General features: G+C 46.4%; 1 protein-coding gene across 1 annotated transcript; it reads right to left on the reverse strand.

Annotated features, from left to right (window-relative positions):
* On the reverse strand, positions 1-20,304 carry CD27 (CD27 molecule). The gene is made up of 5 exons (XM_085619802.1): positions 18,742-20,304; positions 17,932-18,060; positions 5,851-5,970; positions 4,319-4,380; positions 1-808 (listed from the first exon to the last, which is right to left on the reverse strand). The coding sequence occupies exons 1-5, from the start codon at positions 18,884-18,886 to the stop codon at positions 749-751; spliced, it is 516 nt and encodes a 171-aa protein (XP_085475928.1). The 5' UTR covers positions 18,887-20,304; the 3' UTR covers positions 1-748.
* Between the last annotated feature and the right edge of the window lie 4,643 nt (positions 20,305-24,947).

A 24,947-nucleotide genomic window follows, 5' to 3' on the forward strand; every position in this document is an offset into this window, starting at 1 on the left:
TTCCAGATACAAACCCTTCAGAACATGTTTACTTATGTATATTTTTTCAAGACTTACACACACACACTCTTCAACTAAAAACTCACGGCCTGTGGCAGTTCCCACAGCTCAGGCTTTCATGATCCACCTTATTGTGACTCCAGAGAAAGTTGTTGTAAATGTTCCCAAGTCTTTTCAAAGATACCATTGGGTCCTGCACCCAAAATCAAATCCGGGTGATGATCGGCAGTCAGAACTAAGGCCTCTGTGATATGAATCAACACAATCATGCTGAGAGATAAGCAGTAAATTATATACATTGACCATCCTTCTCAAATAAACATATTTTGTAGTCGTCCACTGAAGTGCCTACTGCTATGAATGAGGCTCAGGAGACTCTCATGTCCCATGCTGGAGATCCTGGGTCCCTAGATTCAAGGCGGGAGAGTATTCGCATCTGATTTTACTGCCGGAGCGGACTCAGTCTACATAATGAGTGCTCAGAAAGGGCTACATCTGGGGAAGATGCTGTTTAAATGCGAGTCCTTGGCCGGTTCTTCAGCCCGATGTCCTAAGAGGTAGACATGTTGAAGGAGTCTTTACTTTCAATGTCCATTGGTACGTAAGGCAGCCATCTCTGAGCATCTGTCTTTTGACTAATGTCCTAGAAGACAGCCGTCATATTTTCACCGTGTTTCTTCAATTGTTCTTTCAGCTTGAAGCGTAAAATCACATCCATAAGGTAAGTCTGTGAAGTAGAAAAGAGTAGTCACTGTCGTGATTGTCCTTTCCTCCGCTGCTTGCCTCTCTTCTTCCGGGAGGGCCGTGCCTGCAAAGAAAAGATGAAACAGTCTTAGAAGGGTAACTTCCAAGGCTGCACTTGGAAATCTGAAGCTCATCTTCCAACCTCGCATATCAAACATTCCGTCTCTTTGAGGAATAGAAGACCGACACCATTATTTCAAGCCTTGGTTCAGCCACTGACCCCAGTTCTTATCTTTGACAGGTCATTTCAATGGAATGCCCTGATAGTCTCCCTTTCACCAATTCACCAATCCCTCTGGCCCCACTTTGCCCCATTCCTTGCTGTCAAGGACAGGTATACAACTTTGGCTCCCAGTTTTCTGTTTTTACTGATTTTTACAGATAAATACAGACAGAAATTGGCATGCTTCCTATCTGTATTTATTTTTAAAAGCGGAAAAATACAGAAAATTGTGCTTTTTGTGAGTGACTCTCCATGCTGTTCTTCGTGAATGCTAGACCTCCAGCTGAGCGGACAGACATCATGGAGAGTTAGAAAACCAGAATTAAATGTCCTTAAATACAGGCATAGGGTAACAAATATTTGTATATAATGCTAATATTTACCTGTGGGTGTCGTGTTTTGTTATATTTGACGGCTTAATTAGCTAAACCATGAAAGACATCAAACTATGAGTGCATGCTTATCGGTTAAATAAATGCGGAAATATATCATTTACAAATCAATTTATTCTCAAAACACAAAATAAATATGGAAAAATACCAATATGGTGGCGGTAAAAATTAATTTGGATAAATACAGACGGAAATGTTAAATAAATAAATACCTTATATTTGGGAGACCTATATAAAACAAAGTTCAGAAACACGTGAACTTAGGGGGCACCAGGATGCAACAAACCAATCCCCAATCCATGGGATTTACTTATTTTTATGATAAAAGCAAACCAATCCATGTACTCTGGTGTACAAGAATTTCATCATGACTTCAACATGTGGAGAAACAGACTGCTCTATTGGTTGTGGTTGACTTCTAGAGCAAATAGGACAACTTTGTTCTGTTCCCAAAATTACCCCTAGCCATTGAGCTGGCTGCAATATTATTGGAAGAAGCAAGTCTGGCCCAATGCTCTCCTAGATGGGGTGATCTTAGATAGAGGTAGTCATTTCATCTGAAAATGATCAAGCCTCACAACTATCCAGGCCACAAAGGCACAACTTACCACCCAAAGATTATAGTAGAAATTGAGGAAATCGAATCACCAAGGACTATCTTTATTGTTGTTGCCCAGCACCAAGATGAATGGAGGAAACTGAGAGCAATCACAGAGTTTACATAGAACACTGCTCAACACAATTCCACTAGGTACTTCCATTTTTGCCCTTCAGTTTCCAACCACAATGCTCCAATTTTCTTTTCAACAATGAAGGTTCAACAGTTTACCAACACATTAGAGAACTGTGTGCAATATACAGAGTAGTGGTCATGCATGTAATGGTTGCCATAGCAGCATAGAAATGATTTGCCGATACCCAATACCACCCTGCTTCCATGTATTATCTTGACATTCAGGGTTTGTTAACCTCACCATTTTAAAACAACCCCTGACCTCCCTAAGGCTGCATCTTGTTTACTTGGTCCATTCCTTTTGCAATGGTTTGGGTTCTCAGTCCTATAGCAGTTGAACTAGTTTTGCCTGCTCAGTAGTGCATTCATCTTGTTTTTGCTTTTTATAGTGATTGTTCCTCTGCCCAATGTCTCAGTGTTGGGTCCCTTTTCTAGTGTTGTGATGGGATCCCTGAGTTGGAGGGTGGATTTCAGGCTGCTTCGTGGTTAGTCCCAGGATTTGCCCATGGAAAGGTCAAAGGCTGGCCAATGGGCAAAAGAGTCTGCTTCTTTCATGCATGCGACTGATATGGTTTGTGCTTTTCTTTCTGGATGGATTTGCTTTCTCTAATTCTAGTGCTTTCATGTGGTCCAGCCGGAGTGGCTTTAGGGAGGCTGTCTACATCCAGGGCTCACCGGCTGTGCTGATCGGTTGCTTTATCCTGACCCATTTGGCCGTCCTCTTGATGGTGTGCCTGAGGCTGCCTCACTGTAGTGTGTCATGATTTTGGTGAAATGTGTTTGTCTCATGGCTACATGAGAGGGAACAGGGGCGACTAGCAGTTATTTAATTCCCAGTGATGAACGCAGCAGTTCCAGACTATCTTGTTCCCAGATCTTGACTGATCTAGCCTCACCCAAGGTTATGTTGTGCATATTTCTAGAGAACACTATCACCCGGGAGGGTATCCTGGTGCTGATCAGGTGTGAGTCTAGGCACACCTAGGGCCTAGTGAGACTACTCGAAAAGCCAGGTCTTCTGCTTCTTACGTTAATCAAGAAGTGAGGAGGAGGCTCTTGTGTGTAGTGGCAGGTCGTTCCACACTTTATGAGCGATGTTGGAGATGGTCCAACCCCTGGATCTTGTTTTCTGTATGTGTGGGATGTGTGCAATTAGTTGTCTGGCAAAGCAGAGGTGTCTGGAAGGTTTGTGAGAGCAGCTGGCATCACCAAAGGGACATGAGGTTTACAATTAAATGAAATAAAAATGGGTTATATAAAGCGCTCGATTGCCCATGGGCGTCTTGGCGCTAGTCTAATGGAGAAGTTAAAAAAAAAAGAGGAAAGACAACCGAACAATAAGTTAAAAAGCCAGGTTTTAAGATTCTTTCTGAAGGAGGGACTAGTCTTTAAGTGAAGCGGTAAGGCATTCCACCGTTTGGTGGTTCTGCAAATAAAGCTTCTTCCACCCCAGCATGGATCATCTCCTTCTGGGTTATGGCATACGAGGTCAGCTTAAGAGTCCGTGTTGTGATTCACCCTTTGCCTAATAACAGTTAAAGTAGCATGTCGTTTGAGCCGTGCAATTCACCACACCCAACATGTGTAATTTGCAAGCATCCTTCCCTTTCTCAAGCTTGCTGTGTCTCCTCTTCTCATTTCATCTTTTTGTGGGACTTGCTCCCTGGATTTCCTGAATCTGACCCTGTAGCCTGCTGTGTTTTAATATCTAGCTACATCTTTACAAACAGTGCAACAACACTCCATATCTCCCAGTTCTCTTCTTTACAAACCATGAGAGGCCTCCGGAGTCTTACCATCAATAATAATACGGTGTCTCTGGAGATATTTTGGTAACCACACGCTTTCAGACTTTGAGGTCTTCTACTGTCAGCCCTTTGCATCAAGATGCCTCTGCCTTCCTGTATGTTTATCTCCCCTCCTTCTCCCATATTTCCTCTCTTTGGGCCAGATGCATCAAAGGGTTGTGCCCATTATGTGTCTATGGGAAAATGTGTTCATGCATATGGCCAATTGTCTCTAACAAGATAATAGCTCCAGGTTCTGTCTTAGTGAGAGGAAGGAAGATTTAGGGATCAGATCATATGGTGTCGCTGATCCCAAAAATCCAAACTCTTGTACCACTCCTCACGCAGACCCTCCCTTTAGCTCCTTCATCCATCGCTCTCTTCTCCCCCTGCTCTCTCTCCCTCTCAGCTTTATTGAGATACAAAAACAATTTTTCACCTTTTTGGGCTTGAGCTTCCTGGCTTGGTTTCCGGATTGTGTCGTCTGTGGTTCCTGGAGTCCTGGAGATGGAGTAACAAGAAAGATTCAGCTCGAACTCATTGTAAAGAGCCTAAAACATACCTGCGCCCCACAAACCCCTCACATTGGGTCACCTGAGGTTTTGTTTTCACCTCACTTACAGAAAATGTATTGACTCTTTATACTTTCCGTCACAATACCTGCAGCGTGCCTCTGTACACTCACTGCCCTCATTTTTGTTAATGGGGAGGTTCCCCAGAGATTAATAATATTGGAGCGGGACGGGAAATTAAGTCAAGGCATACAGAGGAAAAACCCACCTCCAAATCAAGCTTCCTAAAATAGAGTCAGCAATCTATGTATAGGCCACAAAAACATTTTCACAGGTTACAGAGATTCTCATATATTTTTTTTTTCTCAAATGTATTTTTCTATTTTCTTCTCTTTATACTATATGTGTCACAAACATACTAAATATACAATAGTAAATGTATAACATTGGTTTATTCAGACAACTTCCAACCTCCCACCCTTCCAGTCATGCAATTCACACTCATTCACATTTCACACACAGCATCCATGCCAAACCAAACAGTCCATCACATGCATGATGGACTGTTTGGTCTTGGTATGGATGGTATGCCAATGTTATAGTTTTAGTTTATCTTATGGAGACAGACCTCTTTCCATCACTATGGAGACATCCCACCCTCAAAGGATGGAGCAGGGGTCTGGAAAGTGGAAACTGGATGCAGGGAAGCCCCTGTTAGCTAGGAGCGAGGCATTATCACTAACTGGTAATGTGAGTAGCATTCAGGCGCAATTTACCATTTTTAGGTCTCGCCTGACCCAGCGCATGCGCTGCTCTGGCGAGACTTTTTGAGAGGGCTCCAAAAAGTGCTACCAGGCCAGCCTAGAGCTACAGTGCGTGTGCGCGGGCAGGCGCTTTTGGGACCTTATAAGTATTTAGTTATGCAACTGTTGCATGGCTAAACACTTATAAGGTCCCAAAGGCGAGACCTATTGGCTATGCCAATGCTTGTTACTCATTATTGTTGAAGATGCATTGGGTGGCTGTGTGTGTGACTTTAGATTTCTTCCAAAACCGGGGTGTTTGTCAGCCTCCTCCATCACACTGTTAAGCGCCGCAACCCACGACACCATAAGAACACCACTCTGGCCGCTCACGCATCACTATAGCCTCTCACGCACAAATCTAGCCACTCACACGCAACACTGAAAACCGTCCCACAAAAGCCCATAGCGAGTACAACATCCCTCCACCCAAGCACTCCTCCACAGTAGTATGCCCTCCGTTTGACAAAGCGCTTCAGCACCTCGGAAGGTAGGTATAGAGCGCTAGGCAATTGCAATTACTGTGTCCCGGAGTAGGAACACATCCATGAAGCTAAAAGGGCGTGTGGTAAGAGAAGGGCAGGTTACACAGAGTGCTGGTTACATTCTTTTCTACGCCAAGCGCCTCGCCACGTCTAGTGCCTTCCAAAACTCACCTGAGTCTTGTGCGCGGGGACTTAAACACAGCAAGCAGTCTTCAGTGGCGCAGTAGAGCCCCGCCCTGCACGTACAGAGGGCGTCTGATGTCAGAGAGCACTTGCTTCGGTATTCCAGCACTGGGGGAGAGAGAGAACCAGGTGTTTAGTTAGAATGAGTATCAGGGCGGACGCAGCTCCGCTGGTGTACCTCAGTCCTGACCCAGAGCACACCTACAGTTCCACACATGCACAGACAGATCAGATAATGAACCCCTGCCCCGACCTGAAGCAACTTAGTAGAGTTGGGCGAGCCACTGAAGGCTCGAGCCAGGCTCGAGCCTGAGTCCTGGCATTGGCTAAGCTCGAGGTCCAGTTAGAACCTCGATCCCATAACGAGCCGAGCTTTCATGGGACTTTTGGGCGCCTGCCTCCCTGTACCCTGGATGTGGCCTTATGACCAGAGCGGTCAACTTTGGTACTAGGGGGGAGCCAGGTTGAGTCTCGGCGTCTGCTCCTGTGATTGTGGGCACAAATCACCCCTCCCCCGCCTACAAACAACGAACCGTACCCATTTGTAATGTAATAATTATTGCGTATTTTTTCAAATTAGAAGAGACTCTCATATTTCATGTAGCGTTGTTTGCTGTAGGGTTTACATAAGAAATTTTTTTAGGGCTCGGCTCGCGCACAGGCTCTAAGATCCGAGCCAAACCCTTAGCTCGGCTCTCCCTGTCAATTTGTTGGCTTGTTGCCCACCTCTGCAACTTAGTACCAGGACTCACAGAAAGCTCTGCCAATGTACCTCAGCCCCGACCAGCATCATATCTCACTATTCGAGTCATTGAAGTTAGGTGCAGTTCTGCAAAAGCACCTAACGTAAATTACTCCTTCTACCACACAAAATCTCACACACAACTCTGCTAATGTACCTCACTCACTCTTAACCAATGCACACTTCCCATTCCAGAGCTCGAACCCACACACGCAGGTGTGCCGATGCGCGTCAGTCCTGAGATGCTGCACCAGTTCACCCCCCCCCCCCCATCCCCCCCCCCCGAACTAGTATTCACACTCAAGGCACACAGTTGGGTCAATGCACGTCAACCAGCAACCTGGTACCTCTCCTAGTACTGTGATGCTGGCACGCACACATCTTCTGACGATTCCCCTCATACTTGGCACGCAGCACACCCTGCCATTCAGTACGGCATTAATTTGTAAAGCGCCAGCATTTCAAGGCGCTTAGTAAAGCTAAGCATAGCTAAATAAAGTGTAGAGAAAAATAAAGTGATTTTTATGTCTTTCTTTGTTAGATAATGCACACGACCTGCCTCAGAAGTTAAAACCTCAAAATATCTCACATAAGGCGAAGTTTACCCAGTGCACTCCTAATGGGATCCAAAGACTCTTCACTCCCGGTCCCTCCCTTCCGGTTCCACTGATACTCTGTCACCGTGACCCACATCCAACACGGCCAGCGCTCTTCAACCGAGACCGCCATCCGGCCCTCCCTATCGAATATATACGATAATAAAGCTTTTGGGGTTGACTCCTGAAACAATTGACATGGAAAGGGGGCGACCGCGACGTAGAGATACCAATGCCTACGGCGCCGCGTACCTATTATTAGAGCCAGCAAAGAAAGTCCGCCCACTCATCAAGGTAGCGGTGGCGGTGCCAGGCAAGGGCGTCATGCTGCAGTGCCCGCCCTCAGGTACGGAAGGACCGTCACGCGCCGCCTCTTGTCCCGCGCGTCACTTGTTACTGTGCAAGTCATGCCTGAGAGCTGAAGGTGACGCGAGGTATTCCGCGGGCAAAGAAACTGCCTGCATTCTGATCTCGAGGCTGCCGTGCCTCGAAAGTGGGAGGGAGGCGTGGAAACACCTCGACTACATTGATTTACCTTCCGGACTCCTGAGGCATGGCCTGGTCCCAGATGGGGTTAATGCGGCTGCTGCAGGTATCCCAGTGTTGTAAGTGAACAACGTTTACTCTCTGATCCCATAAATATGGTATAGCTGAAAGCACGGCTTTAAGTGGGCCGGGTCCTGCCGGAGCTGAAAAAGCATGTGCTGTGTCGGGTCCCTATCGGACTCTCAATTTTGGCCTCGCCCTTAGGATGAAGAAAAAAAAATCTCAACTCTGCATCAGTGCCACCCTGCAATGCCTTAGAGATAATTTCAGAGACTCCTTAAAGTTCTTTCACAGTCTCATTTCAGAACTGAAGCATTTTCAATATTCTATACAAGGAAGCCATAGTTGTTGCTGCTTATTTATCATATGCACCTAACAACCACTGACAAAGCCAATAGTCCTGGCTTGTTGTAGGTGTTATTTTACTTGTTGTATTATATATCTGGATGCAATGACTGAAGCAGCAAATTACCAGTCGGGCGGCACACTATGCTAAGCACAGAATTTTAGCTTACTTTCTGAGACATGCCCTAATTGCATCGGCCACGCCCCTTTGAGAGACCACCACACGGTTTTCTCATTCCGCTGAAAGCCCTGGCTGAAAGCAAGCCGCGTCATGCCAACACACAACTATTTGCTTTGCTAATGCTTGTTGCTGATGCTGTTCTACATCTACAACAAAAAAGAAAATGCTTGTTTGCTGATGCATTGTCAAAATAATCAAGCATTGTTTTAGAGGGCCACCGAGCATGGAGGCGTAACTGGGCCCAACCGTGTTGGTTGAGGCCGTTTACTCCTGATGTCCTGGGGCCCGACTTACTATGGATTCTGAGCCACTGAGCACAGTATCCTTTCTGCACTTGACTCTCATTGGTAGCAGTGGTCGAGCAGTCAAGGCGTCGGGGGTGGGGGGGGGGGGGGGGGGGGGGGGTAAGGTACATGTTAGTAAACACGAGTCATAGCTCAGAGGGCACGGAGGTGGCAGCCTATTGCTTCGTTATCCTTAGGTTTCTGAGGAAAATACTCTGGCCTCTTCCTGTTGCCTCACAAAGGACCATGCGTGCAGGCCTTGATTATTTCAAGGCTTGAGTGTGGTAATATTATTTATTTATTCGTTATTTTACTAAGAGATAGCAGGTCCTACAGAACGCAGCAGCACGTCTCCTGTACCACCTTCCAAAACATCCCATCATCTTGATTAGCTCCCAAATGACTAATGTATTCAGTACAAGGCGCTCTGTTAAATGTTAAAAAGGCATGACAAAATCAGAACCACTTCATCTCAAGTCAGTCGTGCAACCCTATCATACCTGTTGGACTTTAAGCTCCAGTAATGTTCATTTTGCAGTAATTCCCAAAATCCATAAAGCTAGGCGAGGTGGTCGTTCCTCTGCCTACTTCGGCCTGAAATTGTGGAATTCCTTCCCTTCAAAGCTGCGCATATGCAACTCTTTCGTAAAGTTTAAAAAGTATGTCTTTTCTAAGTCATCAAATTTCTTTATTTCGGTTTACAGAGAACCATAAAAGAACAACCTCACAAGGAACAGATGATAGACAATAGAATAAAAAGAGCAATCAGGCAAAAGTGAAAAACGCTCGAACTAGATGAGCCTCTGCGATGAGAACACAAACGATTCAAACTGGCCAAACATGACTAATAAAATAGACTCTCGAGCACAAAGCTGAATAGCACATATTGCCTAAAAATGCTCTTGGTCAAACTAAAAATATATGTATAAATATATATATATATATATATATATTGTTTTTTAAAAACATAAACGTAGTATAAAACTGATATTTTCAAAAATTATTTTGGCATAAATAAGAGAGACTTTTTCTTTTTGTTTGTCCTTTCCCCTTTTTGTTTATGTTTAGCGCTGGGAAGCCCCATTGGGGCAGCAATGAGCTTTTTCACATCTGAATAATAATAATAATTTAATGTAATGCTGCCTGGTCTACATACACCCAGTGCATGCTCTCACCATGCGTACACTGCACAGCACTGCTCTATCCCTGTGCTGTACCCTTCCCAGGCCACATACACCCAGCGCAGAGGCATCACCCCTGTGCTGCGCACACTCGACATCTAACTGATGTAGGCCAAGGGGGAGTTGAGCACACAACAGCGGAACGTTAGAAAGGTGAGTGAGCATGTCGGCCTCACTCCAGCAACACTGGTTAATAAGCACCTGTCCACGCCTCCTTATCACAACACGGTATACTGTCACCACCGCTCTCATGCTGCCTCATTCCTGGTGCAGGCAGTAGCCTTCCAGCGCTATGAGGTTTGTGCTTAGGGCGCCCCTCCCGCTCCTACAAGATCACTGTCCGTGAGACAGGCCTATGTCATGGCGCACATGCATGGTCCATGTTTGCCTATGACAACAAAAATCAGCATTAGGCATCCAGAAAAGAGTACAGTTGCGCACTAAGGGCAGGGGTATATGTACACAACAATGCCGAGGACATTTCCATCCAAACACATTGGAAAAGAATGGATCCCACTTTTGAGACCTATTGGCTTTGGAACTGAATTTTAGTCTTGCTGAACAGCATCAGCAAGGTGCTTTGCAGCATGTGACAAGCTTTAAAAAAGGTGCCATGATGCAGGCGCGTCATTTATTAGGGGTGTGAAGGCTCTATTATGCATGTGCACCTACAAAATAACATAACTACCATATTTTTTAGGACTCGGATCTAGACGGCGCGCATTACTCTGCCTTGAACCGAGGCATGCTGTATCTACTGTTGTGGGCTTCTGCCCGCTCATATGCTTCCCATTGGCTGGCACCATCGTCGCTACAGTGGTCATTCTCCCCATCTGTTAAGGGCGTGCATACGTCAGGCCTCTTCTGGTGTTTCGCCCTCCCCAAGTGCACCACCCAGCTTCTTTTAAACCGTTCTCACGGCCACCTTAGTGCACTGTTTCTGCACTACTTTTTTCTTTGAGAGCGCTTTTCAAGAGCGTCGGTTACAGTGCGCTTTTTCCCTATGTCCTTCTCTTCACCTTGCCTTATGTTGGTCTTTCCCCTTCCCCACTACCGCACCTCTCGTTCTCCTTGAGCCACCCTCTATGGTATTACCCCCTTACCCGGGACCTGACCCTCTCATAACAACCTCCAACTCACCTGCCCACTGTGGTCCCGGGGCAGTAACCCTGGCCTTCACCATGGTAGCCCACCGGTGCATTTACAGCAGCCACTTACGGTTATCAACAAAGCGATGTAGTGCCTGAAAAGAGACACAGCGGACGCACTTTATGAGTACTGGTTTGCATCAAGCCTATCTCAGGCAGCACTGCACTGTTGAAAATGACGCCTACTCTTTTATTTAAGGCACAAAAGCGTTCTCAAGATGTGCTTCAGCGTATATACTAGGGAACATCTGAGTGGCTCAACTTGGTCGTCATTGTCCTAAATTCGGATCATGTGGCGGTTGGAGCACTGTTCCTAACCAGGCGGCCATCATTTATTGTATTTTAAAACGTTGTACACCTCTATTGGATTTATGCACATTTCTTTCTGTTTTCCAAGATGGAACCCAGGGTTACTTAGTGGTTAATGCACTTGATGGAGATATATGAGTGAATTCCATGATCGAGTTAGAAGCATCATAAAATAGCAGCACCGGTTAGTGAGCTTGTTTCAGAGCATATTTGATCACATATTTGTATTTTATGTAGGTAGTGCAGCGGGTTAACGCCTTTGTTGCAGAGATTCATATACTAATTGCAAGGTACAAACTTAGTATTATAGCTCACTGAGCAATGCTCCTGCACCAAAGAGTTGTGTGTAATTTGTGGGGCGTTAGATTAGACAGTCTTAAGCTGTCAATATTTTGGAGTGGTTAACATGATTTAATTTGAGTAGTTATAAAAACGATTTAATAAGTGCTAAATAAATGGTTATTAATGTAATTAAACCGATAGACAAATCATATATACTTACACGGCACACAAAGACCTACACTTCTTACATACAGAGCTTGAAGAGAGACAAAAAAAGTCAACATTCTAGTTTTTCTGTTAACTTCTGAAGAGACTAGGTGCATGTCTGTTTGCTCTTACAGGCGTCTCTGACCTTGGTGCATGTCTGTTTCCTCTGACGGGCATCTCTGTGAGTTTGGTGCATGTCTGTTTGCTCTTACAGGCGTCTCTGACCTTGGTGCATGTCTCTTTGCTCTGACAGGTGTCTCTGATTTTGATGCATGTCAATTTCCTCTGACGGGCGTCTCTGTGAGTTTGGTGCATGTCTGTTTGCTCTGACGGGCGTCTCTGACCTTGGTGCATGTCTGTTTCCTCTGACGGGCATCTCTGTGAGTTTGGTGCTTGTCTGTTTGATTTGATGGGTGTCTCTCTGAGTTTGGTGCATGTCTGTTTGCTCTGACAGGCATCTCTGAGTTTGATGCATGTCTGTTTGCTCTGACGGGTGTCTCTCTGTTTGGTGCATGTCAATTTCCTCTGACGGGCGTCTCTGAGTTTGGTGCATGTCTGTTTGCTCTGACAGCCGTCTCTGTGTTTGGTGCATGTCAATTTGCTTTGATGCGCATCTCTCTGCGTTTGGTGCATGTCTGTTTGCTCTGACGGGCGTCTCAGAGTTTGGTGCATGTCTGTTTGCTCTGACAGGCGTCTCTCTGAGCTTGGTGCATGTCTCTTTGCTCTGAACGGCATCTCACTGAGTTTGGTTCATGTCTGTTTACTCTGACGGGCGTCTGATTTTGATGCATGTCAATTTCCTCTGGAGGGCGTCTCTTAGTTTGTAGCATGTCTGTTTGCTCTGACGGGCGTTTCTGAGTTTGGTGCATGTCTGTTTGCTCTGAGGGGCATCTCTGTGTTTCGTGCATGTCAATTTGCTTTGATGGGCGTCTCTCTGAGTTTGGTGCATGTCTGTTTGCTCTGACGGGCGTCTCAGAGTTTGGTACATGTCTGTTTGCTCTGACAGGCGTCTCTCTGAGTTTGGTGCATGTCTGTTTGCTCTGACGGGCGTCTCTGTGTTTGATGCATATCTGTTTCCTCTGACGGGCATCTCTGTGAGTTTGATGAATGTCTGTTTGCTTTGATGGGTGTCTCTCGGAGTTTGGTGCATGTCTGTTTGCTCTGATGGGCGTCTCTGAGTTTGGTGCATGTCTGCTCTGACGGGCGTCTCTCTGTTTGGTGCATGTCAATTTCCTCTGACGGGCGTCTATGACTTTGGTGCATGTCTGTTTGCTCTTACAGGCGCCTCTGTGTTCGGTGCATGTCAATTTGCTTTGATGGGCATCGCTCTAAGTTTGGTGCATGTCTGTTTGCTCTGACAGGCGTCTCAGAGTTTAGTGCATGTCTGTTTGCTCTGACAGACATCTCTCTGAGTTTGGTGCAAGTCTGTTTGCTCTGATGGGTGTCACTCTGAGTTCGGCACATGTTTGTTTCCTCAGACGGATGTCTCTGTGTTTGGTGCATGTCAATTTGCTCTGACAGGCGTCTCTGACCTTGGTGCATGTCTGTTTCCTCTGACGGGCATCTCTGTGAGTTTGGTGTATGTCTGTTTGCTTTGATGGGTGTCTCTCGGAGTTTGGTGCATGTCTGTTTGCTCTGATGGGCGTCTCTGAGTTTAGCGCATGTCTGTTTGCTTCGACAGGCGTCTCTCGGAGTTTAGCGCATGTCGGTTTGCTGTGACATGTGTCTGAGTTTGGTGCATATCTGTTTGCTTTGATGAGCATCTCTCTGAGTTTGGTGCATGTCTGTTTGATGTGACAGGCGTCTCAGAGTTTGGTGCATGTCTGCTTGCTCTGACGGGCATCTCTGACCTTGGTGCATGTCTGTTTGCTCTGACAGGTGTGTTTCTGAGTTTGATGCATGTCTGCTTGCTCTGACGGGCGTCTCTCTGAGTTTGGTGCATATCTGTTTGCTCTGACGGGTGTCTGGGTTTGGTGCATGTCTGCTTGCTTTGACCGGCATCTCAGAGTTTGGTGTATGTCTGTTTGCTGTGACAGGTGTCTGAGTTTGGTGCATATCTATTTGCTCTGGTGGGCGTCTCTCTGAGTTTGGTGCATGTCTGTTTGCTGTGACAGGCGTCTCAAAGTTTGGTGTATGTCTGCTTGCTCTGACGGGCGTCTCTGACCTTGGTGCATGTCTGTTTCCTCTGATCAGTATCTCTGGGAGTTTGGTGCATGTCTTTTGGCTTCGATGGGCGTCTCTCTGAGTTTGGCACATGTCTGTTTTCTCTGGCAGCCGCTTCTGAGTTTGGTCCATGTCTGTTTGCTCTGACGGGCGTCTCTCTGAGTTTGGTGCATGTCTGTTTGCTCTGACGGGTGTCTGGGTTTGGTGCATGTCTGCTCGCTTTGACAGGCATCTCCGAGTTTGGTGCATGTCTGTTAGCTCTGATGAGCATCTCAGAGTTTGGTGCATGTCTGTTTGCTGTGACAGGCGTCTCAGAGTTTTGTGCATGTTTGTTTGCTCTGACGAGTGTCTCTCTGACTTTGGTGCATTTCTGTTTGCTCTGACGGGCATCTCTCTGAGTTTGGTGCATGTCTGTTTACTATGACGGGCGTCTCTCTGTTTGGTGCATCTCAATTTCCTCTGACGGGCATCTCTCTGAGTTTGGTGCATGTCTGTTTGCTCTCACGGGCGTCTCTGAGTTTGAAGCATTTCTGTTTGCTCTGACGGGCGTCTCTCTGTTTGGTGCATGTAAATTTGCTTTGATGGGCATCTCTCTTAATTTTGGTGCATGTCTGTTTGTTGTGACGGGTGTCTGAGTTTCATGCATGTCTGTTTGCTTTAACAGTCGTCTCTCTTGAGTTTGGTACATGTCTGTTTTCTCTGACTGGTGACTCTCTTAGTTTAGTTCATGTCTGTTTGCTCTGAAGGGTATCTCAGAGTTTGGTGCATGTCTGCTTGATCTGACGAGGCTCTCAGAGTTTAGTGCATGTCTGTTTGCTCTGATGGGCATCTCTCCGATTTTGGTGCATGTCTGCTCCGACAGGCAACTCTCTGAGTTTGGTGCATGTCTGTTTGCTCTGAAAGGTGTATCTCTGAGTTTGGTGCCTGTCTGTTTGCTCCGCCGGGCATCTCTCTGGGTTTGGTGCATGTCTGTTTGCTCTCACCAGCATCTCTCCGGGTTTGGTGCATGCCTGTTTGCTCTGACGGGCGTCTCTGAGTTTGGTCCATGGCTGTTTGGTCTGACGTGCATCTCTGAGTTTGGTCCATGTCTGTTTTCTCTGGCGGGCATCTCTGACCTTTGTGCATGTCTGTATGCTCTGTCTGGCGTCTCTCTGAGTTTGGTGTGTGTCTGTTTCCTTTGACAGGCATCTCTCTGAGTTTGGTGCATGTCTGTGTGTTCTGACGGGCGTCTCTGAGTTTGCTCTGATGGGCGTCTGAATTTTTTTGGGGAGTTTTATATAGCATGAACTTGACCCAAAGGTATTGGGTATCAGACCGTTTTACATGAGCACCAGTTGCTTGCGCAAGGACACATTAATTTTTGTTAGGCACGGGGAGATTAAGTGATTTGCCCAGAATCACAGGATGTTGAGTGTCCTTGCCGAGACTCAAACCCAGTTCCTCAGATTTGAGATCGACCGCCCTAGCCGTTAGGCTACATCCTCTCCCATTTTGTGTTTGGTGCATGTCTGTTTGCTCTGATGGGCGTCTCTCCGGGTTTGGTGCATGTCTGTTTGCTCTGATGGGCGTCTCTCCGGGTTTGGTGCATGTCTGTTTACTCTGATGGGCATCTCTCCTGGTTTGGTGCATGTCTGTTTGCTCTGACGGGCGTCTCTCCGGGTTTGGTGCATGTATGTTTGCTCTGATGGGCGTCTCTCCGGGTTTGGTGCATGCCTGTTTGCTCTGATGGGTGTCTCTCTGGGTTTGGTGCATGCCTGTTTGCTCTGATGGGCGTCTCTCCGGGTTTGGTGCATGTCTGTTTGCTCTGACGGGCGTCTCTCCGGGTTTGGTGCATGCCTGTTTGCTCTGACGGGTGTCTCTCTGGGTTTGGTGCATGTCTGTTTGCTCTGATGGGCGTCTCTCCGGGTTTGGTGCATGCCTGTTTGCTCTGACGGGTGTCTCTCCGGGTTTGGTGCATGTCTGTTTGCTCTGACGGGCGTCTCTCCGGGTTTGGTGCATGTCTGTTTGCTCTGACGGGCGTCTCTCCGGGTTTGGTGCATGCCTGTTTGCTTTGATGGGCGTCTCTCCGGGTTTGGTGCATGTCTGTTTGCTTTGATTGGCGTCTCTCCGGGTTTGGTGCATGTCTGTTTACTCTGACGGGCGTCTCTCGGAGTTTGGCAGGAGGGTGTGGGTTCCAAGTGTGGCCACTTGAACAGAACTGCTCTCCACCTTGTAGAATAAAAGGAGCTGCAGGTGACCCTACGAGTCTACAGCTCCAGCACTGAAGCATGAAGACTTTGTAGATAGCTATCGTTGATCACCTATTTATAGTAACTACTGCAAAGACCTGTTTGTTATCTAGAGATATTATCTAACTCAAGGAAAGAGAAGGGCAGAGACAGCCAAACAAGGGTTAAGCTGAGCGATTTGCACTGACCTCTAAATGATCAACTCAGTGAGCTATCGAACTATATTGCACAAAATATCACACCAATATTTTAACCGTGGGCACTCTGACAACTCAGTGTGTGATTAATAGCAAATGGTCTGGCTGCATTAAAACAACCGGGGCTGGTCGCATCATGGTTTAGGGCTGTGCTCCTGGGATGGGGCCGGTCCGCTGCCATAATAGGGCTGCTGCACTGCATGCGTTCATATTACTCTTTAGGCAAAGACTGTTCATAAAGCGGCGTTTACCAGAAGACCTTCTGTGCTGCAGCGCCCCCTGCCGGTTCGTTCTGTAACAGGCCCCCCGCACAGCTCATGTTCACGCTGTGCTGGGCTGTGCGAGGCTGCACGCTACATTCCTGTGCCTTATCGCTGTGTACACATTCCTCCATAAGATTGCGCAAGTGTCCGTCATGTTTCTGACGAAGTTACACAAATCTTGGAAAGGACCGACTCTGTCACTAAATACTTGTACCGTTACGAAACTCCCGTGGCCTCCACAGGGTCGAAAGCCAGTGCCCGTGAACACGTTGACACAGAATGATTGACGTGTCAGATTCCTGCGTCATTAAAGATAAACACACCATGGACTGTATGAAAACAGAACACGTGTTTACATATTCTCATCCTGCGGTCTCGCACAGATTCACACGCTGTGAGAAGAAGGGTCCCGCCCTACAGCTAGCTACTTTAAACAAGCTGACACAATAAAGTAATCTAATTACTTTTAAATAATGTGACAAAAGAGTACTTAAGTTACTTTTAAGCAAAACAGTATTCCAGTTTAAACAGCCTTACCCACATAGGTAATCAGGTTACGTTTGGTAGACAAAATAATATGGATTACTTTCAGTTACTTTAAAAAAAAATAATCCAAACACCTCACAAAAAATGTAAATTGAAATGCCACCCAATCAATATTCTCTTTCCCTTGTTACATGTGTGCTCCTGAGCTGGGTGGACAGAGGGCATTCAGTGTAGGACTCAGCAAGTCGAAATAAGGTTTACATTTCTGCAGATAAAATCTATATATATTATAGTTCGAGTTTATAAAATGGCAAAACAAACTTTCAAGAGACTTATGGCAAGAAAATATTACAGAATTCACTTCGCACCAAGACCTGCTCCCACATGGATCTATTCCACATAAAGCTGGACTTTTTCTACAAGGAAGGCAGAGCCATGAGGGGTCTACTAAATGAAACTACTAAATGAGACAATATTACATTAGTAACAATATTACTGGGTAAAGATACATTGTAGCAGGTTTTAAAATAGAATGCCTGGAAGTTTACACCGGAGATAACAAGTTAAGACTTGTTGGGTTCCCTGGGGTGTGAAAAGTGAGTGACCCAGCACATTATATTCGAGGCAATTGCTGGAGGCGTATACAACAATAGGCACTGGCTTAACATGCCAGAGGAGAATTTTGTATTTCCAAACTTTGTAGAAGAATGACTCACTATACCAATCCTGTCGTCTGGTTTTCAGACTGTCCCACTTTTAAGTTTGATTCACCGAGCAAATGAGTCAGGGCTTTCCAAGATTTGTGTAACCTTGTCAGAAACATGACAGACATTTGCGCAATCGTATAGAGGGATTTGTGTGCAGAGTAGGCTAAAGGTTCTTGTAAATAGATAAGGATGAAGGGCACCTACCTCCCACACACTGGCGACACGGCTGGCACAGGTATTTGGTATTCCAATTGGAATTGAATGCAATTCCTTGACGGCAGGGCCGGCATTCGGTGTCCTGGAGAGGGGTGCATCGCTTGACCATGTAGTGACCTGCATAGTAGAGTGAGTGAGAGAATATTTAGGAATGTGCTGAGAGAAGCTCAAGAGATGGCATGGGTACAGGTAGGAGGAAGGAAGCAGAGTGTCGAGTCATGCTAAAGAGTGGGTGTTAGAGAAACTGAAGAGCTGTAAGAGGGAAGGGCAGATGCACAGAGAAGAAATGACAGTTACAGAGGACGGGTAATGAACAGAGAATAAATACAGACACAGAGGATAAAGTGCAAAAGGGAGAGAGTATAGGAGAGAGACCAATTGCTGGGGGTGGGTGGAAAAGAATAATGCTCCGAGAGAGACAGGCTTTGTTGCAAAAAAAGAGGGGAGGATAGAGAGAAAATAAATTGAATGGAGGGACGAGAGAGCGATGGAGATAGACTGGAAAAGAAAGAGTAAGAATTAATGGTGAGAGACAGGGAAGTTTGTTGAAGAGATAGAGAGACAGCAGGGGAAGAGGGAAGGCGAAAGCAAAGAATTGACACAGAGGGGCGAGTGATGGAAACAGGAACATGCATTTGGGAGAAGCACATGAACGATGGATAGACTCAGAGGTAGACAGCAATACCAGAGGAGGGGTACCAGGGAGACAGGATTCTGGCAGAGGAGACATTCAAACATTTAAGAAAAGGCATCGGTGTGTGGCCCTCCTGGTATAGAGCGGGACCTTGTGATGCTCACCTGGTGGGCACTTGGAGCAGCAGTGCCCCTCGCTGAGCTGGTACTGCGTTTCATTGGCACAGGAAGGACTACCTGACACTGAGCCCAGGACGATTATGGGTACCAGGAACAAGGAGAGCTTTCTGCATGTCACTTCCGGCATCATGTCAAGACAGCAGGACCAGTGACCTCGTGATGTCACTAGCACAGCTAGGTCGTCGAATCGGAGAAGCTTTGACGCCAATGGTCTGACTCTATCACGATATGAAGAGAGCTGATTCGTGATATGTGTGGATTATAACGTGAGGTGAGAGGGAATGGAGTCTGTCACAATCTGAACAAGGAGCGTCTGTGCTAAGGTATTGGCGATATCGTGATAGGGTCAATACTTGAGGGGGAATGGTCTGCAGTTGCGGTATGGGTGGAGCTATCGCGAGAAAGAGAAAGTTCTATATTGTTATTGGAATGGATCTATTCTGCGATGGGGAGTGGATGGGATTGTGATAGGACTGTGGGGTGTGCTGGGATAGGGCACGGACTACACCATGATCTGAAACACAGAATATTGTGACGTGAAAGAGACATTCAGTGATATGATAGAACCATATTCTGTGAAGTGCTGAGGGAAGTGTTATGGGAGCAGCACCTGCTAAAATAAATGTGGAATATCCAGATACGATTAGAAATTACTCCCTTTTTTGGGGTCTTGATACGAGCCCTCTTTCCTCTACCTCAGTAATAAGATTGTTTCTCTGCACACTCCTGGTCTCAGAGTACGGGAATTATTTCCTTCTCTCTCTCTCTCTGTCTCCCTCCTCCTCCCTCAGTATGAGTTCGCCCTGTCCTTCCCCTGGCCTCTCAGCATGCAGCCTGTCCCCCAGCTGGAGGGTCCTTCCCTTGTTCCTCACTGTGAGGTATGCCCGCTCTGTCCCTCAGTATCAGGTGTCGTGTGTCTCTCTGGCCCACTCCCTGCAGGTAGAGGGCGCTTGTCCACCCCTCAGTCTGCGGACCCTTCCCTTTCCCTCTCCCTGGGTCTGAGGTCTCCCTGCCCTCTCCCTCCCTTGTCTCTCAGGATGGGGCAGCAGTTTGTCTCCCTGTCCCACTCTCTGCAGCTAGAGGGCTCTCTTCCACCAGTTAGTCTGAGGACCCTAACCCAGGTCTTTCGCCCTCTTCCTCCCTGCTCCTGGGTCTGACAGGCCGGGGAACAGGCATTTATAGATCGACTGCTTTCGATTTCCGGGAAAACCCCGGTCTTAGTCACTCGATGATTGAGCCGAAAATTCCAAAACAGTGGAGTAAGGGAGGAAATAAAGGGTGAGTGAGAAGAAAGAGATAAAACGTGAGTAGGTGTCTAAAAAAAAGACGACGTGAGCACAGGAGGAAGGAGTAGAAAGCGGAGGGGTGAGAAGGAGAAAACATGGAAGAAGGAAGGCGGAGACGAAGCTCCAACTGCAACCATTTGGGGAAACGCGAGCACTTCCGAGGATCCTTTGGATCCCCTCAGCCCTTGGGCACGGTCGGCGAAGAGGAAGCTGGCAAACGGAGGTTGGGGGAGGGGGGTGTTTGTGATAAGGGACAGAACCTTATTTGTAAAAAAAAAAAAAAAAAAAAAAAAACGTGCCTGGGTCAGTGTTGGAGGTGGTAAAAAATGACTCTGGGAACCCATAAATTGGGGGTCTAGGTGTGGTAGAGGAAAGGGGGTGGAGTCACGAGGGGCGGAGCTGGAAAAGCAGAGCCTGACAGAATCTGTAGGAAAGAAATTGGCAACAAGGACTTACGTGACAGCACACCTGTTCTAATGCATTCAAATGGTCGCAAGGAGGCTGGATTTTAAAATATCTTATAGGGTTAAGATACCTGCTGCGGGGGTTATTGTGTGCCCAGCAATTTTAAGCGGAGGATAATAGCGGTAAGATAACTCTGGTGGTTAACACCGTTCGGCGAGAGGTCTGGGTTTCGTCCAATCACAGTATTGACTCAAAGTAGCAAGGTGGGTTAATGCGCTTGCTGCAAAGCACATCATGTAACACGCAGATCACAGATTTGTATTTTATTCAGATAGGTAAGTGGGCTGCTGCTTTTGACACTGAGATAATGTTGTTACTTCTATTTCATACTTATTTTTTTTGCAGAGTTTTATATAGCGCGAACTTTACCCGAATCCAATCGCTTTACATAGCGCCAGTTACATTACATGAGGACACATATTCATTTTTTTTTTGTTAGGCATGGGGAGATTAAGTGATTTGCCCCGAATCACAGGATGATCAGCGTCATTACCAAGACTCGAACCCAGTTCCCCATGTCGGAGGTCGAGAGCCCTAGCCGTTAGGCCAACTCCTCTCCCCTAGTTGCACGCCTGGCATCAAGAAGCCGCATGCATACTGTAAGATGTGTTGAGAGCCTTTTTGTTTTTTTCTCAGTCTGTTGTTATATAACATTGCAAAGAACAATTCTTTTGGAAAGTAATAAAGTCGTCTTAGTAGAGACAACCACAATCGCTGTCTTACGTTTATTATCCTGACTTTGTCTTTCTCTACACCATTCACTCTTAACACATGAGGTCTACAAATATGGATGATGTGTCATTCCTACACTTTATAACTCTCATTGTCTTATGTAACATTACCTGTACATTGATTTTCAAACTTGTTTGATTTATTGTGATTCCGTGTGCAACTCTACACTGGGATGAGTAGTGCTATAAAAGAATTAAATAAATAAAAAATCAGTGACTTCCCAGGGAATCAATATTTGTGGAAATACTCACAAATAAATCATGCATTCTTCCAGTGCAAGCACATCTCTGACATAGGGAGTAGAACAAGTTAAAAACCAGCGGCGGCTCCTCCGCTATGGCGGAGGAGTGTCGCTCCACTGCTTTCAAGCAGTACGAGAAGCAAACACACATAAAATATTAATAACGTTCAGTTATTATCATTTTTTGTTTGTGCTGCTTTGCGGTCGGGTGGGTGGGCGGGGCTGGTCTGCTCTAGGAGTAGGGCAGTGAAGGAGTGGTTTGCCCACTCCTAAGTGCGCAGTGACTGTTTGGTCGGCCCTCTCGAGTCGCCCAAACCAGTCATATGCACTTTCCCTGTTCTCCAAGCAGACTGCATTACAGCCTACATGACGAACATGCCCACCCCTCCAGCCCATGGCTGAGCGCCATGTCGGGGCGCTCAGACCAATCACAATGCTGCATTGCAGCATTGTGATTGGCTCAGGAGAGGGAACCTGGCTGCCTCCTTCCTATTCCTAAAGTCGGAGGCAGGAGAGCAGGAGCAGAACCGCGGGACCTGGCGGCAAGGTAAGTTACTAAATTAAAAAAAAAGAATTATGCTCCCTCCAGTAATCGTGACCCCCCCCCCCCCCCCCACAACCCCCTGCACCCACCCCCCCACCCACGAGCAATGCCGGTCACCACTGTTAAATGGCAATGGCAGCGTTGTGATTGGTGGGGACAATGCCCAGCCGGGCTCCTATGGGGAGGCCATTTTCTCTATGTAGGCTGCATTCAGCCTACATAGAGAAAATGCAGAGTGCGCATGACTGGTTTCGGTCAGGCTCCACAGCATTGGGCAAGCCACTCCTCCCTGACCCGCCCGCCCCCAACCAGGCATACCCTTCTGCTTTCTCGCAACTCAAGAAGCAGAAACAAAAAATGCTATTTAAAATAACATTTTATGTTTCTGCTTCTCGCACTGCGAGAAAGCAACGGGGGCGACACTACTCCGCCCTAATGGAGGAGCCGCCCCTGGCCTTATGTCTCTTTAATTCATCACCAGACACTCTCTGTATCTCTAGCTCACTCTTGCAGGTTCATTTTAATCCCTGCCTTCTCACTTTTGTTACTGTTTTTCCACCTTTGTTTTCCTCCATATTTCCCCATTGTGTGTTTTTCTCTCTCACTCTGGATGCAAGTTTGTTTTCGTAAAAATGTGATCTGGTCCCCAAAAATGACTGGCAGTGGGCCCCACCTGCAAACACTGGCTCAAATTAAGCACTGGTGAGGAGCTAGACGGGACACGTGTGAACGTAGGAAAAAAGCAGAAGAGCAGAGCCAAGGGTAGATGGACCCAGAGGGGCTACTCTGCACCTCTCTGAAGTGAGGAAGACTGCTCTCAGGGAAACACAGCCAGGGACCAGCACAGAGAAGCTCTTCGCTTGTGAGTAGAGGTGAGCGAGCCAATAAATTAATGGTGAGAGCCAAGATTTTGGCTTGGCTCTAAGAGCACGTGCACAAGTCAAGCCCTGAAGGTATCCAGCATGTAAATCATGCAGCAAAGATCATGTCAAAATATGATTTAGTCTCACAATTCAGCAAAATACGTTTCTTTACGTTAATACATCAGATTATATCACTGCATTGAGAGTAAATTATTAAAAGTGATAGTTTTTACACACCTTGCCACCCCCGTCCTGCTCACAATGCCATTAGTGAACAAAGAGGCAAGTCAGCTGTCACGTGCACCCGGAATGTGGCATAGCTTTTATTACTGCTGGAGCATCATTATAATCTATTAAACCAGGCACAAGAGGTTTTTGTACAGCACACATCCTAAATGCACATATTTGAAGGCACTCTCGTATGCAATAAAGGAACAAAATGAAACATTTTCTAGGATCACACAATTTGGTCAAGTGGTGAAGCCGGGTTTGATCCCAGACAGAGGTTTAGTAAGGATGGCAAGAGCCCTATTGCAAGCAAGAAAAATGGCTGATGTAGCTGCTGCCTAGGTAGTAAAAACTGCAATTATAAGGGTTCAAAGGGCCCCTCAGAGCTCTTTACCCTGGTGCCACTGCACCTGCTGCACCAATGTTAGTGAGGCCCCTGCTGGATGAATCTCTCTTTCTATTGCCCCTTTTACATCGAAGGTTACTGCTTTAAATTTAACTCTTGGCACAGGACGTTACAGTCTGGGTGGCAGGCAAAAGCTACTTGAAAGTTCCGCTTGTTTTGAGATGAAGGGTCTAACAGCAGTGCTTAACTTGTGCTGGTGGTTGCCAGTGGACCTCCCTAGCACTCTATTTTGGGACTGCCACTTATTTCTCCCGATTGGACATTTCCTGAGAGCAAGAAAGAGAAAACACACAAAGGGGAAAGCAGGGGCGACTTCTCCACTGAGCGGAGGAGCGTCGTCCCACTGCTTTCTCCAGTGTGAGAAGCAGAAACATAAAATGGTAATAACTTTCCGTTATTAACATTTTATGTTTGGTTGCTGGCAGGCGGTTGGGCGGTGCTGCTCTGCGAGCAGCCAGGGCAGGGGAGGAGTGATGTGCCCACTCCTGAGGGCGCAATCACTGTTTGGACGGCCCTCTGGGGCCGCCCAAACCAGTCATTTGCACGCTGCCCATCTCCATGCAGGCTGCAGTGCATCCTACATGGAGAACATGGCCTCCCCGAGAAGGACCTGGCTGGGCGGCGTCCCCACCAATCACAACGCTGCTCGCTGCTTGTTTATTTTTTGCACTCCTTAGATAATTAGAGAAGAGCTAGAATTATTCTGCATGTTTCTACATTCCAAACAAGTGCAGCTTTTTTTTTTTTTAACTGACATCTATTGAACACTTTCTAATATGTTTGCGACAAATAACTAACAGCTTTTTGATATCTTTACTTTTGCACTAGAGGTTTTATTTGTATTTTTTATGTTTGCAAACGAGCTCTCTCTTTCATATGAAAGAGCTATTCACCAAGGTTTTAAGTGGTTTGTGGCAAAGGTAATGGTGTGACCATGTATTATATGGGACAAAGTACCCCCTCGCATACATGATAAGGATAATGCAAGTCACCTCGGAGTTCCACAACCTTATAAAGGAACTTGTCCTTTGGCCTTGTCCATCTATATGGTAATGGAACTCCTCAGTCTTCTTATAATGTACAGTGGGGGTACTTTATCCCTTATATTATATGGTGCAAACTGCACCCAAAAGGTTGCAGAGTGTTCTAAAGTTGGAAACTAAAAACAGAAACCTTGACAAAACATCTATAACTTTCAGTCGTGAAGGTGCTTCTATTTTAACAATCCATTGCTGTTTCCTAACTTGTTCTGAAAATAAGTAGTCAAGACCTAAGTAATTGTGTGGATTGGCCTTTTCTGGCTGTGCTGTACATGTTAGTACAAGTGTTTCTAATGATTGAGACTGAGGTGTCGTGATCATGTTGGGTAAATGATTTGGAGGAATTTGGCCTCTACTGTTTTAGTTGTTTTGGTGACCTGCACTTT

This window comes from Triturus cristatus, chromosome 7 (genome assembly GCF_964204655.1).
Source record: "Triturus cristatus chromosome 7, aTriCri1.1, whole genome shotgun sequence".
Classification (NCBI taxonomy): domain Eukaryota; kingdom Metazoa; phylum Chordata; class Amphibia; order Caudata; family Salamandridae; genus Triturus; species Triturus cristatus.